At 31.5% G+C, this 23,881-nt stretch overlaps 2 protein-coding genes across 2 annotated transcripts; one reads left to right on the top strand and one right to left on the bottom strand.

The window, feature by feature from the left end:
* The first annotated feature begins 3,200 nt into the window (after positions 1-3,200).
* LOC132737601 (aspartate beta-hydroxylase domain-containing protein 2-like) lies at positions 3,201-5,317 on the top strand. The gene is made up of 2 exons (XM_060724932.1): positions 3,201-4,125; positions 4,766-5,317. The coding sequence occupies exons 1-2, from the start codon at positions 3,432-3,434 to the stop codon at positions 4,987-4,989; spliced, it is 918 nt and encodes a 305-aa protein (XP_060580915.1). The 5' UTR covers positions 3,201-3,431; the 3' UTR covers positions 4,990-5,317.
* Positions 5,318-6,562: 1,245 nt separating this feature from the next.
* LOC132737602 (protein unc-119 homolog B-like) lies at positions 6,563-19,166 on the bottom strand. Its single transcript, XM_060724933.1, has 5 exons — positions 18,865-19,166; positions 14,688-14,801; positions 13,931-14,039; positions 13,143-13,315; positions 6,563-12,737 (listed from the first exon to the last, which is right to left on the bottom strand). The coding sequence occupies exons 1-5, from the start codon at positions 19,022-19,024 to the stop codon at positions 12,625-12,627; spliced, it is 669 nt and encodes a 222-aa protein (XP_060580916.1). The 5' UTR covers positions 19,025-19,166; the 3' UTR covers positions 6,563-12,624.
* Between the last annotated feature and the right edge of the window lie 4,715 nt (positions 19,167-23,881).

Here is a 23,881-nt window from a genome sequence, read left to right on the forward strand (position 1 = left end):
GTTTTTCAAAAAAATTAGATATTCAAGGTGCAAAACAGAAACAAAATTATGCAATGCATGGAACACATTAAATTAAATGGATCACCACTACCGAGTTCAGATCACAGTGACTTTCTGTCATTAATAGCTCTAACGTACCTGTTCAGAGCAAACACAAATAAGCCACGTTTTCATGAATTTGTAAGGTGAGGAATCGCTATGAAAATGGTTGACAAGGTGTCAGTCGTTATAAGGATATAACACGTGTTTCAGTTATGTTTCAAGATACTTCCTCCCTTATTTAGCATTGTTGTTTAGTTTTTTATTTTCCTCTCAAAGTGTAAATAGAAATTTCTACTATAACTAGGTCTATTATATTATTGATAATTTTAGTCCGTACACCGACTGAGCTCTGCCTTTTTTTATTACGTTCGTTTTGTTCATAGTTTAACAAACAAAATCTTAGATATTTATTTTAACTTAATTTTTTCTTAAACCAAGATTTGTACTGCAGTGTTTGATTATAAAAGTAAACATTTCTATTTACACTTGACAATGATAAATAAGGGAGGAAGTATCTTGAAACATAACTGAAACACGTGTTATATCCTTATAACGACTGACACCTTGTCAACCATTTTCATAGCGATTCCTCACCTTACAAATTCATGAAAACGTGGCTTTTTTGTGTTTGCTCTGAACAGGTACGTTAGAGCTATTAATGACAGAAAGTCATTGTGATCTGAACTCGGTAGTGGTGATCCATTTAATTTAATGTGTTCCATGCATTGCATAACTTTGTTTCTGTTCTGCACCTTGTGTAGGAGACATGGCTAGGTCATCATGCACTGAGGTTCGAGAAACAGAGACATATAGATTTCAATTTTTATCTGGTTGCCCCTTCGTTGGCCTGTCAGAAGACAGATTTAATTGCTATGTGCCAAAATCTTGTTTATATATCGTTCATCAAAAATGCTCGTTAGACCCTATCCATAAGCGGCAAATCTAATTTTGGAACCGCGTCTAATATGAAAATTAACATTTTTGATTGGTCAGAAATTACAGAATTGTATATTTTTAGGAACAATACTCATCGGGCACGTCCCCTAAAATCGCGCACCAAGACCGCATTCGAAAGGGCGACTTGGCGAGCGAAGCACGCATAAATGTAAATTGTTGAATTTGATGTTTAATTTTCTAAGTGTTTTGGGATAAAGATTGCATTGTTCAGTAAGTTTACATTTTTTCCTTGTATTATTTTAATTTATAAAATACATTTCTATTTACATTTTTGTAACCTTTAGAATATTTAAATAGATCTTCAAGAGACAGAGATAAACTATTTTTTGTTCAAGAGATTTATGTTAAGGGCATATTGACTTTAAATTGTTATAATTGAAGTAATTCTGTTTGCTTATTGTTATTTACTGAAATTCATGTATTGTTATTGTAAGTCGGTTATCATTGTTTCAGATAACCGTTTGACTAGCTGTTTAGTAGGATTATTGTTGTCTACAAATAAACATAAGAACGAGTATATTGCACTGCAGAGTTTTACTTATCCCACGAACGACTTTAACGACTTTTACGGCTGCGCCGTGCATGGGCAGTCCCGTACACCTTGAATATCTAACTTTTCGATAAACATAACATTTTGACGTGAACAATCGCGTTACACGTACCTGCTCGGAAACATTTGTTCGCGGTAGAACTGAAAATATTCGATTTTGTCGAATTTGCACGGACACACGTTTTTAAATGTACATTACCGTGTGAAAAATCATGATTGACCTCGAATAAGAGGCATCCTGTATTATGCCATGCATATATGTGTATGATTCAATGGTCGGGCCTCATCCAAATTTCGAACATAAATAATGGAATCTACACGGCAGCCATAGGTGACACCTTCGCGATTACATTTATTACGCTATAATCGTTGAAAGGCTACCGGTATCACACTTTATTAGTTGTCTTTAAAAGGTATATATATCTCGGTCTTAACACTTGATCATGTCTATTTTAACTTCTATAGCTTTTATATATAAATAATGATAGACTACGCTCCTCCTAATACGTCAAATTAATATCGCCTTGCGCTCAACATCGAACCTTTTGCTCCACCTCTTGCCCTTTCGCTCCACTACTTTCGAAAAATATCGATTTACAAATTTAACAAATCCTTCAGGAGTAATCTATTTTGCTCGAATGACAAGTTCTTATTACGGATTGATAATTTACTAATGCACTTTTTCAAGAAATCTGAAGGGTATGGCATTTCTATGGTTGGGAAGTTCAATATTCTACAAATCATCGTTCGCTTCGTCAGGGAGAAAAGTTCTCCCGGGCTTAATATAATTTTCATTTTGTAACAGCTTAGATCATTGGAAGCCTAAATCAATCCTACACGGAACTACATTTTCCGTTTTTCGAAAAAATACAACTTAAATGAATAACAAGACAAAAACATAAACAATACTTACAATTAGGCGTTTAAATCGGCCTTCCGCTCTATCTCGGAAATGCCGTTCGCTCGTTTTACTGTACACCACAATTTTGAAGTGGAGCGACAGTTTGCCGGGCGTGAAGTTAGAAGAATAAAATTTGGGAAAGTACGTTGAATATTGTAGCAAAGACATTGAAGGTCAAGGTCTTTCTGGTTATTTTTAAGGGCTATCCTTGAAGATTATTATGTTCAAGTTTGAAGACAATTTATCCATTCAAAAATAACAAAGTTTAATACAGCCAATAATAGCAAAAAAAAAATGAAAATTTCAATAATTTGACCTTCAAAGACGTCAAGGTCATTTATGAGTTTAGGTAAGGGTCTGTCTGGTTATTTTTAAGGGATATCATTGAAGATTATTATGTTCAAGTTGTAAGACAATCCATTCAAAAATAACAAAGTTACAGCCAATAATAGCAAGAACAAGCAAAATTTGGACTTTTGACCTTGAAGGTCAACGTCATTTCTGAATGAAGGTCAAGGTTAGTGTGGTCTACTGAAAGGTCTTTTTCCAAGGGTTGTTGTTGCCAAGTATGAGGACAATACACCAAGAACTAAAAAAGTTATGATCCAGGTACAAGTTTGCAGACGGCAACGCCGCCAGGACTATAACAATACCTCTACTTTAAATCGAGCTAAAAATGTCTTTTCCGGGATTCAAATAAAGAGTAACACTCAAAGTTTACGCTAATATTACGCTGATCGTATAATACATGAGTAATTGTTTAAGTGGTAAATATTTATGCAATTAATAGTATGCTTTTATATAAGAATTATCGACATCCTTACATATTTGTCATCAATATTGATGTAAAGAGATGAATTACAAATTTCTTGTTCGATTACATTTTATATTTGATTAAAATCAAACGCAGGAATGTCAACAACAACAACAGTCAGCTACTTTCAGTTTCACTTGCGGTTTATGTCAAAATAACAGACAACCATGTTTACAGTGTTAGAACTATGCAATATTTTAATTGAAAACTCTTTTATTGCTACATTACTGGTGGTAGCAGGTTTTTATTTTATTAGTCGACGTTATAGATTTGCGTTCATGAAAACAGAACAGATCACCCATGAGTCAGAGTATTGCAATGATCCAAACTGTGTGCGTTGCAACAAATATCACGATACCGTTTCCAAAGCATTAAACAAGATATCTGGAGTAAAAAGTAGAGTTACATCTTTCAAAATACAGAAAGGGATTGATTTCGTATACAGACCTATACCAGATGGTTATAGACAAAAACCAAACGTGTTCTATTATGACAACTTAGAACCGAGGAATATCTGGGACAAACATTCCAAGATGAGAATTAAAGATTGTCAAGAACTTGAGAAGTCTGTTCAAACTATCAGAGATGATATAAAGTTCCTTCTCGAAAACCCAGACAAAGGTATTTGGAAGAGAAACCAGACTCCAAATGGATCTTGGGATGTTTTTCATTTTATTAATCAAGGGTCAGCTATTACAGTTAATCAAACTATTTGTCCTAAAACTATGAATATTGTTAATAGACTTTCATCTGTAATGAAGGAGAATGTCTTTGGTAATGTGCTGATATCCGTGCTGAAACCAGGAACAGTGATAACTCCTCACTATGGACCTACAAATATCAGACTTAGATGCCATTTAGGTAATTAAATGATTCAGTGAAATGGAGAATAAATGTATTTACATTTTCATTTAAACTGAACATAAAAAGGCACTTGTTCTGTTCCAGATAATTAATTTATGCTTCATATTGAGATGGTCAGACATGCAGAATTCTGTTCATAAATCACAGGAACCTGTATTCGAATTTCATCAATAATTTACCTCTGTGAAATATGTTAAAACTCTGTCTTGGTTTATACAGAATTTATTTTAGTTCAGTAGTGCAGAAAGCTATAAGCTTCTAGACACACATTCGAATCTGTTCCTGGAATAAACCAGTACGGAGCTATGAGTGTAAAGTTTCTTGCTCAAGGAAACAGTGACTTTTGTTGGAATTTGATTTCAGACTTTCCCCCTTTTTTGATTTATTCACTATATTTTACCCTTCAGAAAGCCACAGGTTGTTTTGAAAATTGGAAAAAAATCACTGTTGCTTGTTATAAATGATTTGATTTTTTGTCAGAACTTTATACAGATATTTCATTATGCTACAGGACAGCCTGTTGAAAATGTCATATTTGTGAATTTCTATCATAAATATTTATCTGCCTAAATTCTTTTTGTTTTTCTGCTTCTAATTGAATTAACTGTTCACACCTTTTGAAATATTATATTTTCAGGCTTGAAAGTATCTCCCGAATATCTCCTTACAGTTGATGGACAAACCACAACATGGGAAAATGGAAAATGTCTCGTTTTTGATGATTCGTATCTGCATTCAGTGAAGCATGAAGCAAACAAAAATTCAGAACAAGAGGACCGTGTGGTTTTAATCATAGACTTATGGCATCCAGATTTATCAGAAGAAGAAAGAGATGCTATCAACTTGTGCTTTCATCCTTAGGTTATTACAAAGAAAGTTCTGGGTCTGAAATTATAAAGAAATTTTAACAGGTCCAAACTCAGATCTCAGGTATTGATTGGTCACAAACCAGCACAGATTGTACACTGACCAATGAAAATCCTGAGATACGAGGTCAAATTGAGGATAGAATTTTATAACCTCAAGTCTAGCTCTTACTTATGAAATTTGCAAGCAGCATTAGGGTTTATGATTAAACAAATATTGTTTTATTTTTGTGCTCCGTAAGAATACTTTTTAGAAAGCATCATTTATCATATTGTCTAGGATTTAGGGAGCCTTTATTTATTAAAAACACATATATTTATTATAGTCTGGTATTTTATGTATCTTGCCTGGACCTCTATCCTTCCCCAGGGTTTCAGCAACAAGTATGTGGCCTCTTTTCTTTTCCTTGCACAGCTTTTATGTAGAGATTGTTATCGTAATTATTTGGTATGTTAGTTACCTTGCATTGACATACTTCTTAGTGGGAATTGAAGGTCACTGTATAGAGCAATATCCAAGATGCTAATAAAGATTGAATATCTACTTTACTACATAGTTTGGCAATATTTTAAGCTGTGAAGAAGACACATGCTTTAGTTAAATGATATTAATATTTATTTTTTCTAGGCATTTTGCATTTGCAAGACAAAATACAATGGAACTCTTTACAAAAAACAAAAGTAATTATTATGAACTTTGTTCTCAGTGGTTCTGAAAACCATTTCTTTCTACTTTTACTCATTTTTTCTCCAAGGAACGAGAAAACTATATTTTTAAATAAAGTAAATGAGGCTGAGTTTTACCTAAAACTTCACAGCCAAATTGTTATTACAGTTAACAACTTTATTACCTGTATGACTAACATTAGTTGTCTTATTGAAATATTCTTTGCATTATTTTTCAGCCCCAAATGCTTTATTGCCAGCACTAACCATTGTTGCTGGCCTTTTTATATTCCTTTGCCTGCCATACATGTGTTGTTTCCTTTTTCCTATGTAGATTTTTTTTTTGCACTTCAATCTCTTAATAATTGCCTTTACTACCGATTTCTATTCTATTATTTCTGTAATAGAAATCCGTGCCCTTACTAAGCTTTTTTTCATTGTACCTATACTGTGTTGGTGCGGCATGAAAATTGCCTGCATCGAAACTTTTTATTGCCCACACAAAGCCTTTTTATTGCTCACACAAAAATATTTCTTATTGCCTTAACTGAAAAGCCAACACCAAAACTCATTATTGTAAGCATTGAAACCCTTTTTATTGCCTGCACATTAACTCATTTTATTGCCAGCACCAAAAACCTTTTTAACGCATGCGCTAAACCTTTAGTTGTAGGCTATATAATTTTCTATGAGGTCATTAACTTTTATTTATTCCTTAGCCTCCTTTATAAGGAAGGGGATCACTAACAAAACATAACATTATATTTCTGGAACAATTAAAAGTGCATGCTAATTGTAATTGTTCAAGTTACAGCAAGCTTTAAATACTGTAGCAAGAGGACTTGCACCGACAGACTGACATTGTAGGGCTGTACAAAAAAGAAAAGAGCAAAACCATAATGAAGACTTTTACCATTTTATCCAAAACAAAATACAGGAGATAGATGAGCAAGACAAAAGATAATAAAATTTGATACAGTTCTAATTGAACTAAATGACACATTCACTTCACAATCAATATAATAATGAGTAAGTATTATAATTATATCTAAATTGAAGTTTTATGTGGCAATTTACAACCTTTATTATACAAACAATACAAGATTCTTTTTTGTTCCTTTCCTTTAACTAACAAATTAAACTGAGTATGATAAAAAACAGTTTAAGAAACTTGAAACTCACTTGAAATTATTTTTTTTTTTTGGTAATTCAAAATATTGTTAGGTAATTATCACATATGTTTAATATCAAACAGGACTAGGCTTATAACCCAAACATTGTAAGTAACTTGCAATATGTACTTTGTAACTAATTAAAGATTGCCTATAAAGACCTTATCAGTTAATCTTGACATTATAATGCATCATTTACTTGTAAATAACTATTCAAGAAAACAGAAATTTGTATCCTGGCCACTGGGCCACCTTGAAAATTTCAATTTGTGTTTACACTTAACTCACAGTTCCTGTAAAGTACATTTCTTACCTATTTATGTAAGAGCTCTTAAAGCAAGGAAATACAATTTTTGTAATTTTAAGAGGGAGGGTTGTCATTCACATAAACATTGTAAGATTTTGAAGGTGACATTCTAGCTATACTGGTGGTGGTTCACATTGTTTGACAGTTTATACAGTACTGGTATATCCGAGCACATACAAGCAAACACCATTAACTTCAGCCAGATACCCCCTCTTGTATCACTATAGTTTAAACTTGTTCACAAAATCTTCTGTGTCACTCACATCAAATTAAAGATCATACAAAATTCTACAGATTTATACAAGCTTCAGACATTTTCATATATTCAAACATATATTATGCAGTAGCATCCTAATTAAGTTGAATAAAAAAAAGGAGAGAAGATACATATTTTTTTCTGAAAAAAATAATCATAAAATAGAAATGATATGTTCAAGTAAAAAAATATATTGCAACAAAAAAGAAAAACATACATGGACGGACCATTTTATCTTATTCAGTTTCCATTTAGATATATCACTCTTTGGTATAGTTTGATTAGCATGACTCCTAAAGAGGACAATGCTCTTATTCAAAGATAGCTGTTCCTTTATTGAATACTAGACTTAGTGTAGTCATGAGAATTTTGCACAAGATGCATCTTAACAACCTCCCTAGTTTATTTTTCAGGAATATTCAATGCAACCACTCTAATTTAGGACAGATTTAATTTATTCACTTTATGAAGAATAAATAATATGTAAGTTGGAGGTCATAACTTATAAATATAACAGGTTATTTGATAATCAATACATCATTTTAGCAAACATAATTTGCATGTGCTTTATTGTAAATAATTTTGCACATTTGCTCATAACAAAAAAGCAGCACACAAAAACTATGACCATGCATTTTCAAATAATTTCCTTTTACACGATGTTACATTCACTTTGAAAGTCCATGTACATAGACAAAAGATTTCCCATGACATAGTTTGAAATATGTGATCTTAACCTTTCACCTTATAAACCCTGCACATTGAAATTTCTTTTTAAATAATAAAACATAATTCTTCAGTAAAAATTAATTTATTTTTTTTAATCCAGAAAAAAAATATCAAGAACTATGGAACACTTGTAAAAGGAAATTATCTTCTAAAGTTTTACCATAAATTTGACAATATATAGATTATCATCAATGAAAATTCTCAGTATTTTACAGAAATCACTAAGGTGTTCAAAAACATAATGGGACAGCATATTATTTTTTTCATAAATGGATCAGAGAAGATAAAATAAGAAAATGTATGTCTTATGTAAAATGTACAGGTGAAAAAAGTACAAAGTTTACTATATCAATTTACAGAGCACATGACAACATTAAAGGCACACAAATACATCACAAATCATTAGAGCTTACATCTCAACTCTACAATAATTTAATCTCTAGTCTCACACATACAAAAAAAATTGTTTTTTACAAAATACAAAAAGAATATGCACTATCTAGTCTTTATAACTTCTGAGGTCTTTTTACAATGCTTATATCTGTGAAGAAAACATGGGCATTTTGATCTTTCCTATATTCACAAAATACTTGCTTTGTATAGCAAGATTTGTAGCTGTACTGGTGCAAGGAGACCACCATGCATTAGGTGTTACCATGGTAACACTATCATATCCTACAAAGTTACTGTAAAAATACCTTCTACTTAACCATTCTGCCCATGTTAAAACATAATCACATTGTCATATTATAGGTTATAATGCCAGTAAATGGAACAGCGCTGTTATAGTGAGACTCCCTTGTTAAATATGTGGAGAATATATGTGTGACAAAAAAATTACGGGATGTACACATGTGAAACACTTCATAATGAAATATATTATAATAAATGAAACTAGTGTGTACAATTATATGGAGGGTCATCAAAACAAGCTACAAGCATACATGCATTAAGAGCAACAATCATTGATTGTCATACAAAAAAAAAAAGCCTTTATAAATATATTTTATATATAACTTAACTTTTCCTGAATAGTCCAGAACAAACAAAAAATAAAATATTACAAACATAAGCATAGATAACTAGATGTTATTGCTAAGAATTTCATTTGGACAATGGTTTTAACATTTTATCTTTTATTTTCTGCAAACAAAAAAAACTACATATAAATTTTTAAGCTGTTTATTTTATTATTAAATCTTCTTCAATTTTGCTTTCCAAAACTTTCTAATAAATCTATTGAAATCAAAATATAAAGATATCATAAATTCGTCAAACTTTACTGTATCTTAAAGTTTAGAATGATCTGATAAACATTAACTCCACTTCAACTAATCTCCCATACATACATGTAGACAATATATTACATTCTATCTTTTACAAATAAATACAAAAACAGCTTTTTGTAGTATTTACATAAATATCGGCACTAAAGTTCACATAGATCATCACTCCTAGATATTTCGATGCAAACAAAATAAAAGATAATATTTTACATAAATGATAAATCAGAACAAAAAAAAATATGTTAATACAAAATAAATGAATAGATGAAACCATGTTAAAGTCACAAGTATCTGTCAATAATTATCAATAAATTAAAAATACTGTAATTGGACTTAATTGTAAGACAATTAGAAAAACAAATCATAAATTACTATTAACACTTTAAATAAATAATTCTTAAAAAAACTTATTCGGCAAAACATTCATTATGCAAGTATTTCTCTAGAACTCTTTGGTGATTTCATTTCACGGCAACTCAAAAATATATACACATGTTTAGTTAAGAAGTTCAAGCTAAAGCATTAACTAAAAAAATATGGAATGGTGTACAAACAAAAGTATGCGAGGTATTTGCTTTACAAAAAAGTGAATGACTTCTTATCACTCTGCCATTTTGGTGAAAATGAAACATTTTGTTATTTTGTAATAAGCAATCGACAATTATCTTGATATCATTTACTCAGATATTTTACGAGCAAAAATGGTCAAATTTCACAACTAGACACTTTAGTCCTAATTATTTGTCAGTGAAAACTTTATAAGAAAATAGGCTTTACCAAATCTATAAACAAATGTAAGAATCATGACTGTAGAGAAAGTTTTAAAGCTTTCTAATGCATTGTTTGTTCCATTGAAAATAAAACAATGTGGATTTCATTCTAAAAGTATGTAACTCGTATATACAATAAATATTAACCTCTAGTTTCCCCTACATATAAGATAATGCTTATTGGATAAAAACACATTTTACAATGTATATATAAAATACTAAAGGAAAAATGTCACTTTCCAAGCATCATATGGAATGTATCCGACTATTTGGACTGGTCCCTTAAACCAGATAATGTATACTATTATACTGGTGTACAGAATGATGGTAACAATATAGGCCTAACATATCAATGTTAAGAGTCATAACATTTTATATTGTCTACATTATCTATACAACAGATATGTAAGTAGACACTGTAACATATTCTTAAAGGGGGGGGGGGGGGAGACAATAATCTGACGTCTGAAAAAATATTTTTCTATCATGCGACAAATTCTATTAAAGTAGAAATTTTTGTTTATGAAATAAAGCAAGAACAATATTCTTATTTGAATATTAAAACAAATAAATGTAAAATACATGTATCCGATAACACTTTCCAAAGGCAAACTTTCCCACAGACTATTAAATTAAATTGAAATTTATTTTTATCTTTTAATTTGAATCTGCTTGTGAGTAAAACTTTCTGTAAATAAGAGTCCTGCTCTATGTGTAAGGTTATTTTAAACCCATTCTTTTTATTTTCCTAAGAATAAAAAGTTATCGACAGTTACATTAATTGTTTTAAAGAGTCAATCTATTTTTAGACAAAGTTTATAGAAAAAATAAATTGTTAACATACATTATGGTCATTTATGCACACAATTATCTATATTTAACATAATAAACATTCATAAAACTGTTTAATAAAAAAAAAAATACTACATTTACAATATGAAGCTAACAAATTGTTTGGACGTATAAATCAAAAACTTGTGTAGTTACATACGATTGATTCTACACATTGCACATTATGCATAAAAAAAGACTTAAAAACCAGTCATACATGTAAAACTAAAATCATACTTCAGGAAGCATACAATTTATGACATTCTTTATAAGTTAACCCTTAACCTGCTGAATTTCTTAAATGGACTTGTCCCGCTTCCATTTTTGGAACAATCCATTATCAATTTTAGGTAAGCTTATACCGAGATAAATATTTGAAGTTAAGTCAGCCAACAGTAGAGATTGTACCATCTGGTCTGGCTCTATACTTGGTGGTCACTTCTTGTTCCCACAAGGTAAGGGTTAAAACATTTTAAAGAAATGTCAAACAAAAGTAAAGAAGTATTCTATAAGTTCAATATCATTTTGCTTATAATTTTTGTTGAACATTTACCCTGCTTGATTTATAGAATTGGCATGTTTGAACCATTACAAGGATTTGTACATTTTTGGAAAAAGAGTTCCATATTAAAATGTTTAAATCAAGCTGTCAACAAGATTAATTAAGAAGGTATGTGAAAAAGTGCAGACTTGATTTGCTCTGTACTGGCGACATATGTAAGTTATTGGGCCGCTTACTTTCACAGAAGTTAAAACATACAAGTGTGCTATCTAATTAATTTGACCTATGTAACACTTGCAAAGTCAATCTTTTAATCATTAACTTAAAATTCAAATGTACAGTCTAAGTTTCAAATTCATATAATCATAAGGTTTCTGTAAACCTTTTAAAGAATAAGGAACATGCAACTTTCTGAAAGGTACTCATTTTTTCATTTTTCTTTATAGTTCAGTCAGAACCAATAATCTTATTTCTAGCTTATTTCTATATCAGTTTCATAAACAGATTAGTAAAACAGTATTGAACTCTTACATTTTAGATACATATATATCTCATTGATAACTAACAGCTGCTTCTTACATAACATGCATTATCTCCCCTGATTGCCATTCTGAAGGTCATTGCCAATATATCATATGTTTTAAAAGATTAGATCCACATCTGTATTAATTCTACAATTTTTAGGCGAGCTGGTAAATTTTTTTGATATTTGTACTAAAGCAACACTTTTCTTCACATATATAAAAATGTTAAGTGATTTGTTTACTTATTTTCAATATTTCATCAATTTTACATATTGAATAATGACCAACAAAATGGCTGCCACTTCAATCAAAGGAGGTAAATTGTAATTATCAGCAAACTATCTATATGGCAACTTGCACATATTTCAACGGACAAATATAAGAATGTAAAAGTTCTCTACAGCAATTCTTCAGCTTCCTATCTGAAGAGCATGATAAAAACATCAAAGGTTTCCATGGCAACCATTGAGATATGCGGTACCATCAGCAACATTTACATTCAAATCAGTATAAAAACTAGTCCAATTTTATATGATGAAGTTTTTATATCATTTACACAGACAGATGGACGGATGTATGTTCAGGTCTCAGGTACCACCATTGTAGGCGTAATCAGCTTTATTATGCATGATGAGTTTATCCTCCACAAAGTAATAACTATCTGACCTTGTCTCGTACGGACATTCAATCATTTCTCGAACTGAAATATATCAACAAATCAAATTATAGTCATTCCCCAAATTTTCACATAGTTATCATATGTGTTTGTACATAAGCACATTACTGAAATTTTTCAATTTTCATATGCTACTCTTCAATCATTCCAACCAGTTATTTCTTTTTTTAAAATAATTCCCACTGAGCTTGAGAAGAGATTTGTATGTAATATCAGTGATTTTTTTTTTACCTTATATATCAGAAGCTTATAAATGGCCTATTCCCAATTGAGATTTTCTTTAAAATCATGCAGTTTCCTCAAAAATCTGAACTTGTACCAGCTTTTTTATTTCCTAAATTACCAATTTTAGTGATTATCTTTCCTAAAATCAAGAGGTAAAGGCCTCTTCCCAATTAAGTGAGATAAACCACGGTATGTTAAACTCACTTTCATCCTGATCAAGTTGCGGGAACTCGTATATATGTTCTACTGTATTGCGACTATGTGGTATACAGAAACCAAACTCAAAGTCAAAGCATTTCAGTATACGATCTTTGAAGTAATGTTTCTCTATCATCCTGAACTTGTTCACTGGCTGGTCTCCCACAACAAACTCTACCCTGTAAAAGAAGTATATAGCTTCCTCATTACACTGTTGTGTACACATATATATGTGTGTAATGTGCTAAGTAAAATTTTCAATTAATTATTTCTCCCTGATTGTTATTTCTTTGCAATGAAGAACCATGAAAAATGATTCCAAAATGAATAAATAAAATAACAGAGAAATTAAAATAAATAGAAAATAATCACAACACAGGAAATATCTGATTTCACATAACTGTATGATGATGTAATGGATAATGACAAAATGAAAGCATACAGAAGTACTACCAAGGATTATATCAAGTTACACGTACTATGCATAAACACAATCTCATGTTATCAAACAATAATAACATGTAATGATATAATGGTTACATGCATAAGTATAACCCTTGGTTGAGAATCTTACAAACTCAATAACATGTTTTGATAAAGAAACAACAATTATCCTCCAAAGAAAGCAATGAAATAAAATCCAAGAAAAACTACAAGAACAGAAGTTGATAGAGAACAGGAAAATTTTATTTAGAAGGGCAATTCCAAAATAAATTATCATAATTATCTTAAATGCACTAAGCCAATTGTCGTCTGGAGAAGCTGAACATGAAAAGAGGAATCAGAAAACTTACGTGGCACCGACTGTTTTCAGTTTGAGGAACTGAGGTGTAAATTGATAGCGTACAAATCTTCCAGCATTTGGATCCATTTCATCTTGATCAAACTCAAACTCTCCATTATCTGTGAAATACAAATTTGTTAATATTACTACATACATTAACATATGCTTTTTTTTGGCTGCTGTTCTTTTTTTTGTTTTATTCTGCCCCAACATAATTTAGGTCATATGGCATCAAAACAGGCAAACCTCATGTGTTACAAAATTAAAGCAACACCAGGGGTCAAAACTATCTCACCAGCTGGAGCTAAGAGATGCATAGACTCTTTCTGTATAATATAATGTGACTTCCAATGTCAAACATTTTGCTGTCTCTGACTTCCAAATTTTGAAACTTAATGAAAGCTCTGATCATTTTATCTTTTTGGATTTGTTTTTCAGTTGCATAATATCAAATTGCACGTTTAATTGAGAACATTAACAAAAGATCTCCCTCTGTGCATTATTTCTAAGAGGAGAAGTTCTGATAACTAACAGTCTCAAGAGAGTGATAGTCTGTTGTAAATATATCTCATTAGATCTAGTGACTGTCTAATAATTATTTTATTTTATTGTGACCGCAGATGAACTGCTGTATTGATACAAGTAATATAACACTAGCAAATATACTCTATACCTTTAAACAATTGTGTATAAAATTTGTTGTTGTTTTTTCATCACTATAATACTGTATACTCTAGATAAGTTCATAACAAAGTTATTACATGTACCTGAAGGTGGCGGTTTTGCAACCTCAAATAACACTGTCTGACTATCCATGTCTCGTAATTTAAATCGTGTAAAATCTATACCATATATGTTAGCTTCAGGAGGGCACAGATAATCTGAAAAAACAAAACATAACAAAATATTACATTTAGAGTTCTATGGGCAACATTTTTAAAAAATTTCTCTTAAAAATAATGCATTGTTTTATCCAGAATGAACGTGGACAAGTCCATCTAAGGTATTATAAGGTTTCTAACTTGTGGTACATGAACGTGTACATAAATTCAAGTTTTAAACCTTTGCAATTTTTTTTATAACAAACTAGACTGTGTTACCACAGATGAGCTAAAAATGGTAGAAGATGAAGTTTGTTTATGAAACTCAGTAGGTAGAGGGATAAACCCCAATCCTCAATCCTATCTACATAACTTTGAATATTATCTTCTTATCTTACATGTACATGTATATATATAAATTCACCATCTTATTTATAACTCATTTTTTGTTTTTGAAGACTAAAACATCATGTAAATTACATGTTCAGGTGACCAAAGGATAATTCTCAGCACTTATAAAAGGAAAAACATAGCTTGAAAACAAGTTAACAGGAGAAGTCAAGGTTCATCTCTGTGTATTTAATTAGGTCTTAATGTAATATCCCTTTCTCTGTCTGACAGATATTGATTAAAGGTGTTCTTACAATATAGGAGAAAGAAACACCATAGGAATCTATTTACACCTTCAATTATCTTATCCTCTTTATGTATATTTCAATTAACAGGAAAATTACACTGTGAGAGGGAATCGAGATTTTATTCAATTTGATGATGAACTAAAATGAACTTATCATTTTAATTATTATTCACATTTTATAGAATGACAAAGTAGCTTCTATTTTACTGATGATTTTTTCATTGGGTTTTATGTCACAACAACACAGTATAGGTCATATGGGGACTTTCCAACTTTGCTTGTGGAGGAAGTTACATAAGCTACAATGTTGCTGGATGAAAGAATCCAAAGATGCTTGTGCAGCTCGAACCTACAGCTGGAAGAGGCAATGAGTCAATGACCTTAACCACTTAGCAAAAGACTTCCCTTTTACTGATGAAGTATACATTTTGTATTATAAACCAAGTATCCGTCCAAAGCTTGATTAGTTTTCCATAGTATTACAAAGCACAACTTTTCTGGTATGTTCACCTACAATTAATTTCAATGGCTGAAATTTAATAACAGTGTGAAATACCACACAGCAATTATGAATGACAAATATATTTTTAAACAATATGTCACTATTAAATATGAAGGAAATTTTAAATTTCTCTTGACATTAAAGGAACTCTTTTTCTTATTTTGAACAATATTACTGTAAGGAACAAATTACCTATCCCTATCAAACAATGTTTAACACTACAGTCGTTCAAAAAACAAAATTTAATGTAAACTCAAAAACACTTTACAATGATTGTAGATTTTATTATTACTGTAATAATCATAATAATCAGTTTATAATCACTGTCAAAGAATTTAGAGAAAGAAAACTACAAGCCATTCAGGTTTGTGTTGTGGCTGGCAATATCTACTTGTATAAAGTTGGAAGTAAATTCAAAAATTATCATTTATACACTTTTTAAAAATTTCATCCCCACCACCTAGGATAAATGAGGTGTTCCATTTGAAATTCATTTCTTAAATTTTCAGGAAATAAGGTGATCCGCTGCTAACATTTTACAGGCCAGTAGGGCTACTGACTTAGAAAATTTTACAGCCCAACCCCAAAGTCTAGTAGCCATGACATATGGGGCCTACTCCTCAGTTTGTAGACTGATACAATCTTTAATGAAAACAATGATTTATTGTGTAACAAGAATGAACCATAGACTGTCAAATACCTCTCTCAAAAGAAGTCTTTGAACAGTGGAAGAAAAAATTATTGAAAGTTGCAATCTTGCATTTCTCCTTTAGTAATGATATTTATCCACATATGAGGTTTCAAGTTTACATATCAAATACTTTTGAAGTTATACAATGTACTATGTACTGACAAATGTTAAGTTTGAAAAAGAATATTGGACAATCACTTAAAAATTATGAACAGTAAAGTTATCATTCTTGTGCACACAACACTTGTGCTCAATCAGGCATGGCCTAACGAGATTTATCTTCCTGCAAAGTTTCAAGTTGTCACAAATTTATACTTTTTAAGGAGACTGAACAACAATATGGGATGAAAGATCAATGCCTATCCATTCCCGAATGAATTTATGAAAAGATTGTTGACTAGAGAGGTCTGTAATGAGATAATAATTTATTCATGACATAATGCAAACTTCAGAAGAAAATCAAGTGCTAATGACTGATAGACTTGAGATTTGGTTTGAGATGTGCCACATATAATACTATAAAACACTTTTTCACTCAAGCAATTTTTCTATAGAAAATTATTCATCCTAAATTAATAGAGCATTTCGATCGACAGATAGTTCACAACTATTTACAATTTTACTGATTTAATGTGCTAAATCATATTTTAGAGCAACAAGTTAGGCAAGCTGAGGAAAGTACAGATACAGACATGGGTAGCTACTGTCTGATATTGATATCAATTGCTGTTGATTTAAAATTGCTTTGATGTAATAAAAGAGCAAAATCAGCATCACAAGGGTGACCACTCTTTTTGAACATTTTTCCACACAGTTTTCTGAACATGTCAACCATGACTGTCATTCTCAGCTAGACACTCATCAATATGTGAAATCCAATTCACCCTGAGACGTCATCAAGATATAGGTGTTCACACCACTAAATTAGCTTGGTCATTTTCCCTCTGATCAATATAGCTAATATGTTTCAAAATCTTGGGTATATTTTATCATCGTAAGAAGAATATTTTTTTTGCTTGTGTGTTACAATAAACTTACATCAATATTAAATATTATACAGTAATTAGGTCATAAAATGGACTGTAGGTAAGCACAATTACACATGTTCAATTATACATTTTGATAAATGGATAAAATTGTTGAATCAAGTGTCAGCTAATACTTGTGTAGTTTTTAGTTGATATATGTCCTTACAGTGAGTGTTTTGTACCAGAAATTTATTTACATTCACAAATTTATGGGAAGTTACAAATCAACAAGAATAAGGCATTTTTAGGATTGTCCCCTATATTTGGTACCACTGTTCTTATTATTTCCAGCAAATTGTATAAAAAGAACTTGTATTTACTATTTTATTGAATTGTGTTTTGTTGTCGCATCTTGACATTAAAATTCACATGTCATTGATAAAATAACTCCATGATTTAAATGAGAAACATCTATGGTCAGTCAGCCATGTTTTGAATGGGAGCTTAAACGGAGAGCACTATGGTACCGTTGTATGTTAATTGATGGCCCTTTTTGGATTCAGTGTAATTGTTTGTAACAGAATATGATGTCACTACAGTTTCAGCAGACGACCTTCACTTGTCGGAACATGAAATTATAAGTTTAACCGTTAAATATGGGGTAAAATAAAGAAGTATTTTTAACACACATCGGGCAGCTTTGGATTTTCCTATCAATCATCAATGACAGAATTTATTTGAAATGAACGAAAAAAAATTCTAACAATTTCTATCCAAATTCACAAAAAGCAGCACTTTCACTTTAATGGTGGAAACAGTATTTGGTGGCATTCTATGTGTAAAGAAACAAATTTTCTGGTTACATCGGAATGGACAAGGACGCGGTACACGAGGGGAGTACTATATTATAAACTATATGCAAATTATCATAATATAATTAGAATTGTAAAAGAATTTCATTATTATTCAATATCTATAGGTAAATCTAATCTTAATTCTTCACAGCTTTAAGTATCAAACAAAACAAAAATAAATGTGGAGTCCCTGACCAAATTATGATTGGGTCAAAATATGGAACATCAGATCTAATTTCAACTGTTCAACATTGCCTAACCCATTAAGACAAATACAATATCGTACATGAAAATAAATTGACCTGAGGAAAATCTGTACAAGAGTATGACAATTCTTAACAAATTATGTATAAAAATAAAAAAGAAAGCACCTTGTTCAGGCGAGAGATCATCTAATCTATTTAGACAATGAGAAAAACATGCTTATTTGGATGTAAAACTCGTAACAACATTTGTTTACTTATTATCTACCTTCTGTTATTCTATTCAACCTTAAAACGTCATCGGGACATATTGTATCTTTTTTCATGAGCTCTTCCTCTGTGACAGGATCTTTTTGTTCTTTTCGAAGTAACCCAGAAAGCCCTCCTCCTTTCTTTTTCGTTTTTCTCTCGGCACTAGCGACACTCATGGCTTAGATAACACTTATTGAAATAATTTAAGTAAGTTAATGGCTGATAGTTTATGCAAATGTATGGGCTTTGTTCTTTTGTTCTCTAAATATTTCTGCGTCTTCCGCTTCACAATGGCGGCGCTGGCAACGAGAATTGTGGGAACGGGCACTTCCTTAGGGGAGATAACTAATATTATAATTTTTAGGTATTACACTCCTATATGTTTGCTTTAAGGTGAACATAACTAAATGTATACTGTGTCAGAATCGCTTACTGCGACCATGTAGTCTGGGAGTTCCTTCCCCTTTCGCTACGCAAAGATACTAATACTTGTTAGATGCCGGGAACCAGAATAGCGACCATGGAGCTAAATATAGAGGAGTTCAATAAATTTAGTATTGAATATACACGAATATATAGAGGATATTCAAGTTTTTTCTATAAATACATGATTTATTTTCATCGAGTGGTATGAAAATAAATATTTCATGAGTGGCGGTAGCCACGAGTGAAATATGGTAATTTTCATGCCACAAGATGAAAATAAATCATGTATTTATAGAAAAAACTTGAATTTTCTGTTTATTATATACATTTTTCTCTTTTTTGACATTAAGATTTGAAAGACTTTCCCTTAAATTTTGTGTACAGGCAGAATTTAAAAGAAAGTAGTCCGGCAAGACACCAGTGAAAATACGGAAAATATGTTTCACTGCAGTGAAAAATAAATTTTTACAGTGAAAATACGGAAAATGAAAATACGCATTTTATTTCATCAATATTTCTCAATATTTCATTTATAAGTATATTTAACAAATAATACATGGCCTTAAGGGCAATATGCAAGTTTACGGACTTATTGGTCACACGGAGGAAGGTATATGGCCCGAAGCGCAGCTGAGGGACATATACCTTCCGAGGTCTGACCAACCAGTCCGTAAACTTGCATTTTGCTCAAAAGGCCATGTTTTATTTGTTATATTATACCGAATCTAAATCCTTTCATCCCTTTTGTTGCTGACATTTTTACTATAATTTGCTTTCAAATAATAACTTAGTTGTTCAGTGTGTGAAATATCTCAGACCCTAGTCGGATTTATTATTATAATTTTCAAGCGATCAAGCAAAAAATCATGCTCTTCTTTTGTTATTTAAATTTTGTTAATCAAATTAAACAGGCAAAAAAACCGAACTTTAAGATTTAATATGACGTCATCCAGTCCATATAAGAATTATGGACCGCCCCCGGTCTGTATGCGGTTTATGGACCGGATGACGTCATATTAAATATAGAAGGGCGTATGCAAATGAGGTATAATATAATAAAATATTCTATTTATCACATATATAAAATGAGAACAGTTAACTGTTAAAATGAGTAGTTTTTCAATGACGCGCCTATAGTGTAACGCTAACATTAGCGCGCTTTAACGCTATGTTTTTAGCGCAAAAGACGTCACGTCAAAGTGTTATTACACTAGTGTAATATCGTCTAGTGTTATATCGTGTCTATTAAATGGCTTTGTTACACTACTGCGCCGCGGGTTATGTGGTAAATGACTATCACATAAATTGCGGCGCATGGGTTTAATAAAGCCAGTTAATAAACGATATTACACTAGTGTAATAACACTTTGATGTGACGTCATTTGCGCTCTATATAAAGATAGCGTTAAAGCGCGCTAAAATTAGCGTTACACTATAGGCGCGTCATTGAAAAATTACTCATTTTAACAGTTTACTGTTCTTATTTTATATATGTGATAAATAGAATATTATATATTCGTGTAGATTCAATACTCAATTTATTGAACTCATTGAATAAAACAATATTATGCTCGCCAGAGGCTCGCATAATATGATTTTATTCAACTCGTTCAATAAATTTAGTATTAAACTACACTCATTCAATATCCTCTATTTATTACACTCCTGCGCCGCGGTTTATGTGATAAATAGTGGATATTGAATAAGTGTAAGTTGAATAAAATTATATTATGCGAGCCTCTGGCGAGCATAATATTATTTTATTCAACGAGTGCAATAAATTCAGTAATGAACTTACACGAATTAAATATTTTATTTATCACATATCCAAAATAAAGACCGTTTAAAGTGATATAAGAGTCATTTTTCATTGACGCGCCTATAGTATAACTCTAACATTAAGCGCGTCTTTACACTATGTTAATGCTAATGACGTCACGTCAAAATATATGCACGGCCGTGCAATACCATGTAAATTTACGGAGTCGCAAAATCGGCACGGGTGTGTGATGAAGATTGTATACATGTTTGTGCTACGACCACCGAACAAATTCTATAAAGATATTAAAATAGATTTTCAAAGTATTGCACCATTTATAGACATGAGTTAATGGGTACTGCTGATGGTAACACAACATTTTGGTCTCCGAACTCTAAAATATTGACAAAGTTGAGATGATCCAGATACATGCAATACGATGGGTAAAAAGGGATTACTCCCCTCTCTCAGTGTCACAACCATGCAGGAAGAACTGGATTGGCGATCCCTTGAACATCACAGACTGTAGACTCATCATTTTTCATAAGATATGCCATAACCTAGTTGCAATTAATCTCCCACCATATGTTCAAGCCCCACACAGATTAATCACCTTACTTTGTGTTCAATTCTTTTCTTCATATATTTTTTTATATTAAATCCAATGGTATTTGAATTAGCACACATGTTAATGACAATAACATTGATGGTTTTGAAAAAAAAGGATTATAAATATGTTCTACCCTATTTAGTTTGAACAAAGGTCTACTTTTTCAGTAATGAATTCTTATTGTTATTAAATTTATAAATCATACTTGTATATAGTTTGGAAACAAACTTATTTAAGTTCTTCATTTCGCCCAATTCTCGGAATTCTGTTTTCAATCTGGTTATGTCCCGGGACCTGCCTCATTCCATGAAAAAAGGATTGGTTTCCATGTGGGTTCCAATTTTATCCAGGGCACATCTTGTTATGATTGATTTGTCTCGTCAAAGAATGTGGTCAGTCTGTCTCCATTTCCTCGGAGATATTGATTCGTTAGTGAACACATGTATAGCTTGTGGTCCAGTGTCTTTCTCATCACTGACCCAAACAGGCCAGTTTTGAGTTGACCTCGAGATGTATGAAATTCCAGGTGTCCTTGAGGAAGTTCAATGTTTCTGTTTTATCATAAGAATGATGCGTATTCATTTTGTACGAGGATATGAGCTATATAAAATACAACAGTATAAAATAAAAGATGCCATGGATGTAGAAGAAATAAGTTTACTATTTGAAGATGATATGATTATCGCTTTTGAAGAGAAGAGCTACGGTGGCACAGAGGTGACATGTGTGCGTTTTTATTAATCTTGTGCGCACGAAATACTATGTCGTGGCCACACGTTACTAAGTCTTGAGCACGAGATACTATATGTCGTCGCCACGAGTTACTTAGTCGTGCGCACGAGATAATCAGGTGGTGCGCACGAGATACTAAGTCGTGGCCACAGGTTACTTAGTCAAGGGTTATCTCGTTCGCAGCACATAGTAACTTGTGCGCACCACTTAGTTATCTCGTGCGCACGATTTAGCAACTCGTGGCCAGGACATAGTATCTCTTGCGAATATTGCAAAGGTTAACCGAAATATCGAACTGCCAGAATATGTTTACAAAAATCTCCATACTAACATATAATATTATTTGAATATTAATAAATAAGCACTCACGCAAAATGTTAGAAACAAATATTTTTATATTCGGTGAATGGGATGTTTTATTTTGAATTTATGATATATCTGGCCCTATAAATGTACTATTTATGCTTTTGTTTTTGCATTTTACGTATTTAAAGCATTATTTAAAATATGCCTTTTTGTTAGTGATGCTATGTGAAAGTTTTTTTTGTTCTGCTAAGACATACAGTATTAGTATGTTCAATCATTAAACAAAGAAATAACGTGAGGAAATTCAATTAACAAGGGAATTTTGATAAAATGGTTTTTGTACAATTAAGTAATTAAATGTTAATATTAGTTTGAAAGATGTAATTTTATCTATAATAATAGATATATTTATGATAATCTGTAGTTTAATAAAGTTATGTACTTTTTGATAGAATATGTAAAATGTCGGGGACTTAAGAAGATGACTTATTTTCATTTTTCAACTAAAATATTTCAAAGTGACGGCGTGGCCGAGTGGTTAACGCATATCGGACTACACAATGTAGTAATCTAAGGTTTGCTAGCCGCAGGGGAAAGCCGATATTTCCTTGAGCAAGAAACTTTGCATTCTTTGCTTAGTACTGGCTAGTTCCAGGAACGGATTCGGGAGTGTTTCAATAAGCTTATAGCTTCCAACACAGTCGAATTAAAATAAATTCATATAAACTATAAACAAAAGTGACAAACACATTGCAAACACTTAAAATAAGGCGCAGAACTGCGGTCCCATGTTTATACCTGTAGCATCGGACAAAAATAATAATAAATGATGCTGTTCTTACTCTCGACTCTAATTACTAGGAACTATCAGTTATCAATACAAATATAATTTTGATGTACATATGCTAAGATGTACACCTGAAGTACCATGCGTACAGCTGAAGCACCAAACAATATGATTGACTACACGCTGCTGTATTTGAATTTACTCTTTGACATTTATAACTTTACTAGTTTGATCAAATGTGTGATATAAAATAACTTGAAGTATAATAATACATTTATATTAAGATTTCAGAGAAAAGGTCATTAGAGTTTGCACTCTATTATCTAACCGATTTATTGAGGGAATATACATAAACACATACTATATTGTCGCATATATTGTCAACTTGTACATAAAACACACACACACGCACG

This window comes from Ruditapes philippinarum, unplaced genomic scaffold, assembly GCF_026571515.1.
Source record: "Ruditapes philippinarum isolate M1 unplaced genomic scaffold, ASM2657151v2 ctg3159_1_1_1_1, whole genome shotgun sequence".
In the NCBI taxonomy this organism is placed as follows: Eukaryota; Metazoa; Mollusca; class Bivalvia; order Venerida; family Veneridae; genus Ruditapes; species Ruditapes philippinarum.

Bases quoted from the DNA above. Each gene is read 5' to 3' on its own strand.
- LOC132737601 (XM_060724932.1), top strand. From the start codon at position 3,432: ATGTTTACAGTGTTAGAACTATGCAATATTTTAATTGAAAACTCTTTT. The intron at 4,126-4,765 runs GTAATTAAATGA...TTATATTTTCAG, and splicing joins CAGACTTAGATGCCATTTAG to GCTTGAAAGTATCTCCCGAA.
- LOC132737602 (XM_060724933.1), bottom strand. From the start codon at position 19,024: ATGAGTGTCGCTAGTGCCGAGAGAAAAACGAAAAAGAAAGGAGGAGGG. The intron at 14,802-18,864 runs GTAGATAATAAG...TTGTTTTTTCAG, and splicing joins GTTGAATAGAATAACAGAAG to ATTATCTGTGCCCTCCTGAA. The intron at 14,040-14,687 runs GTACATGTAATA...TGTATTTCACAG, and splicing joins TGCAAAACCGCCACCTTCAG to ATAATGGAGAGTTTGAGTTT.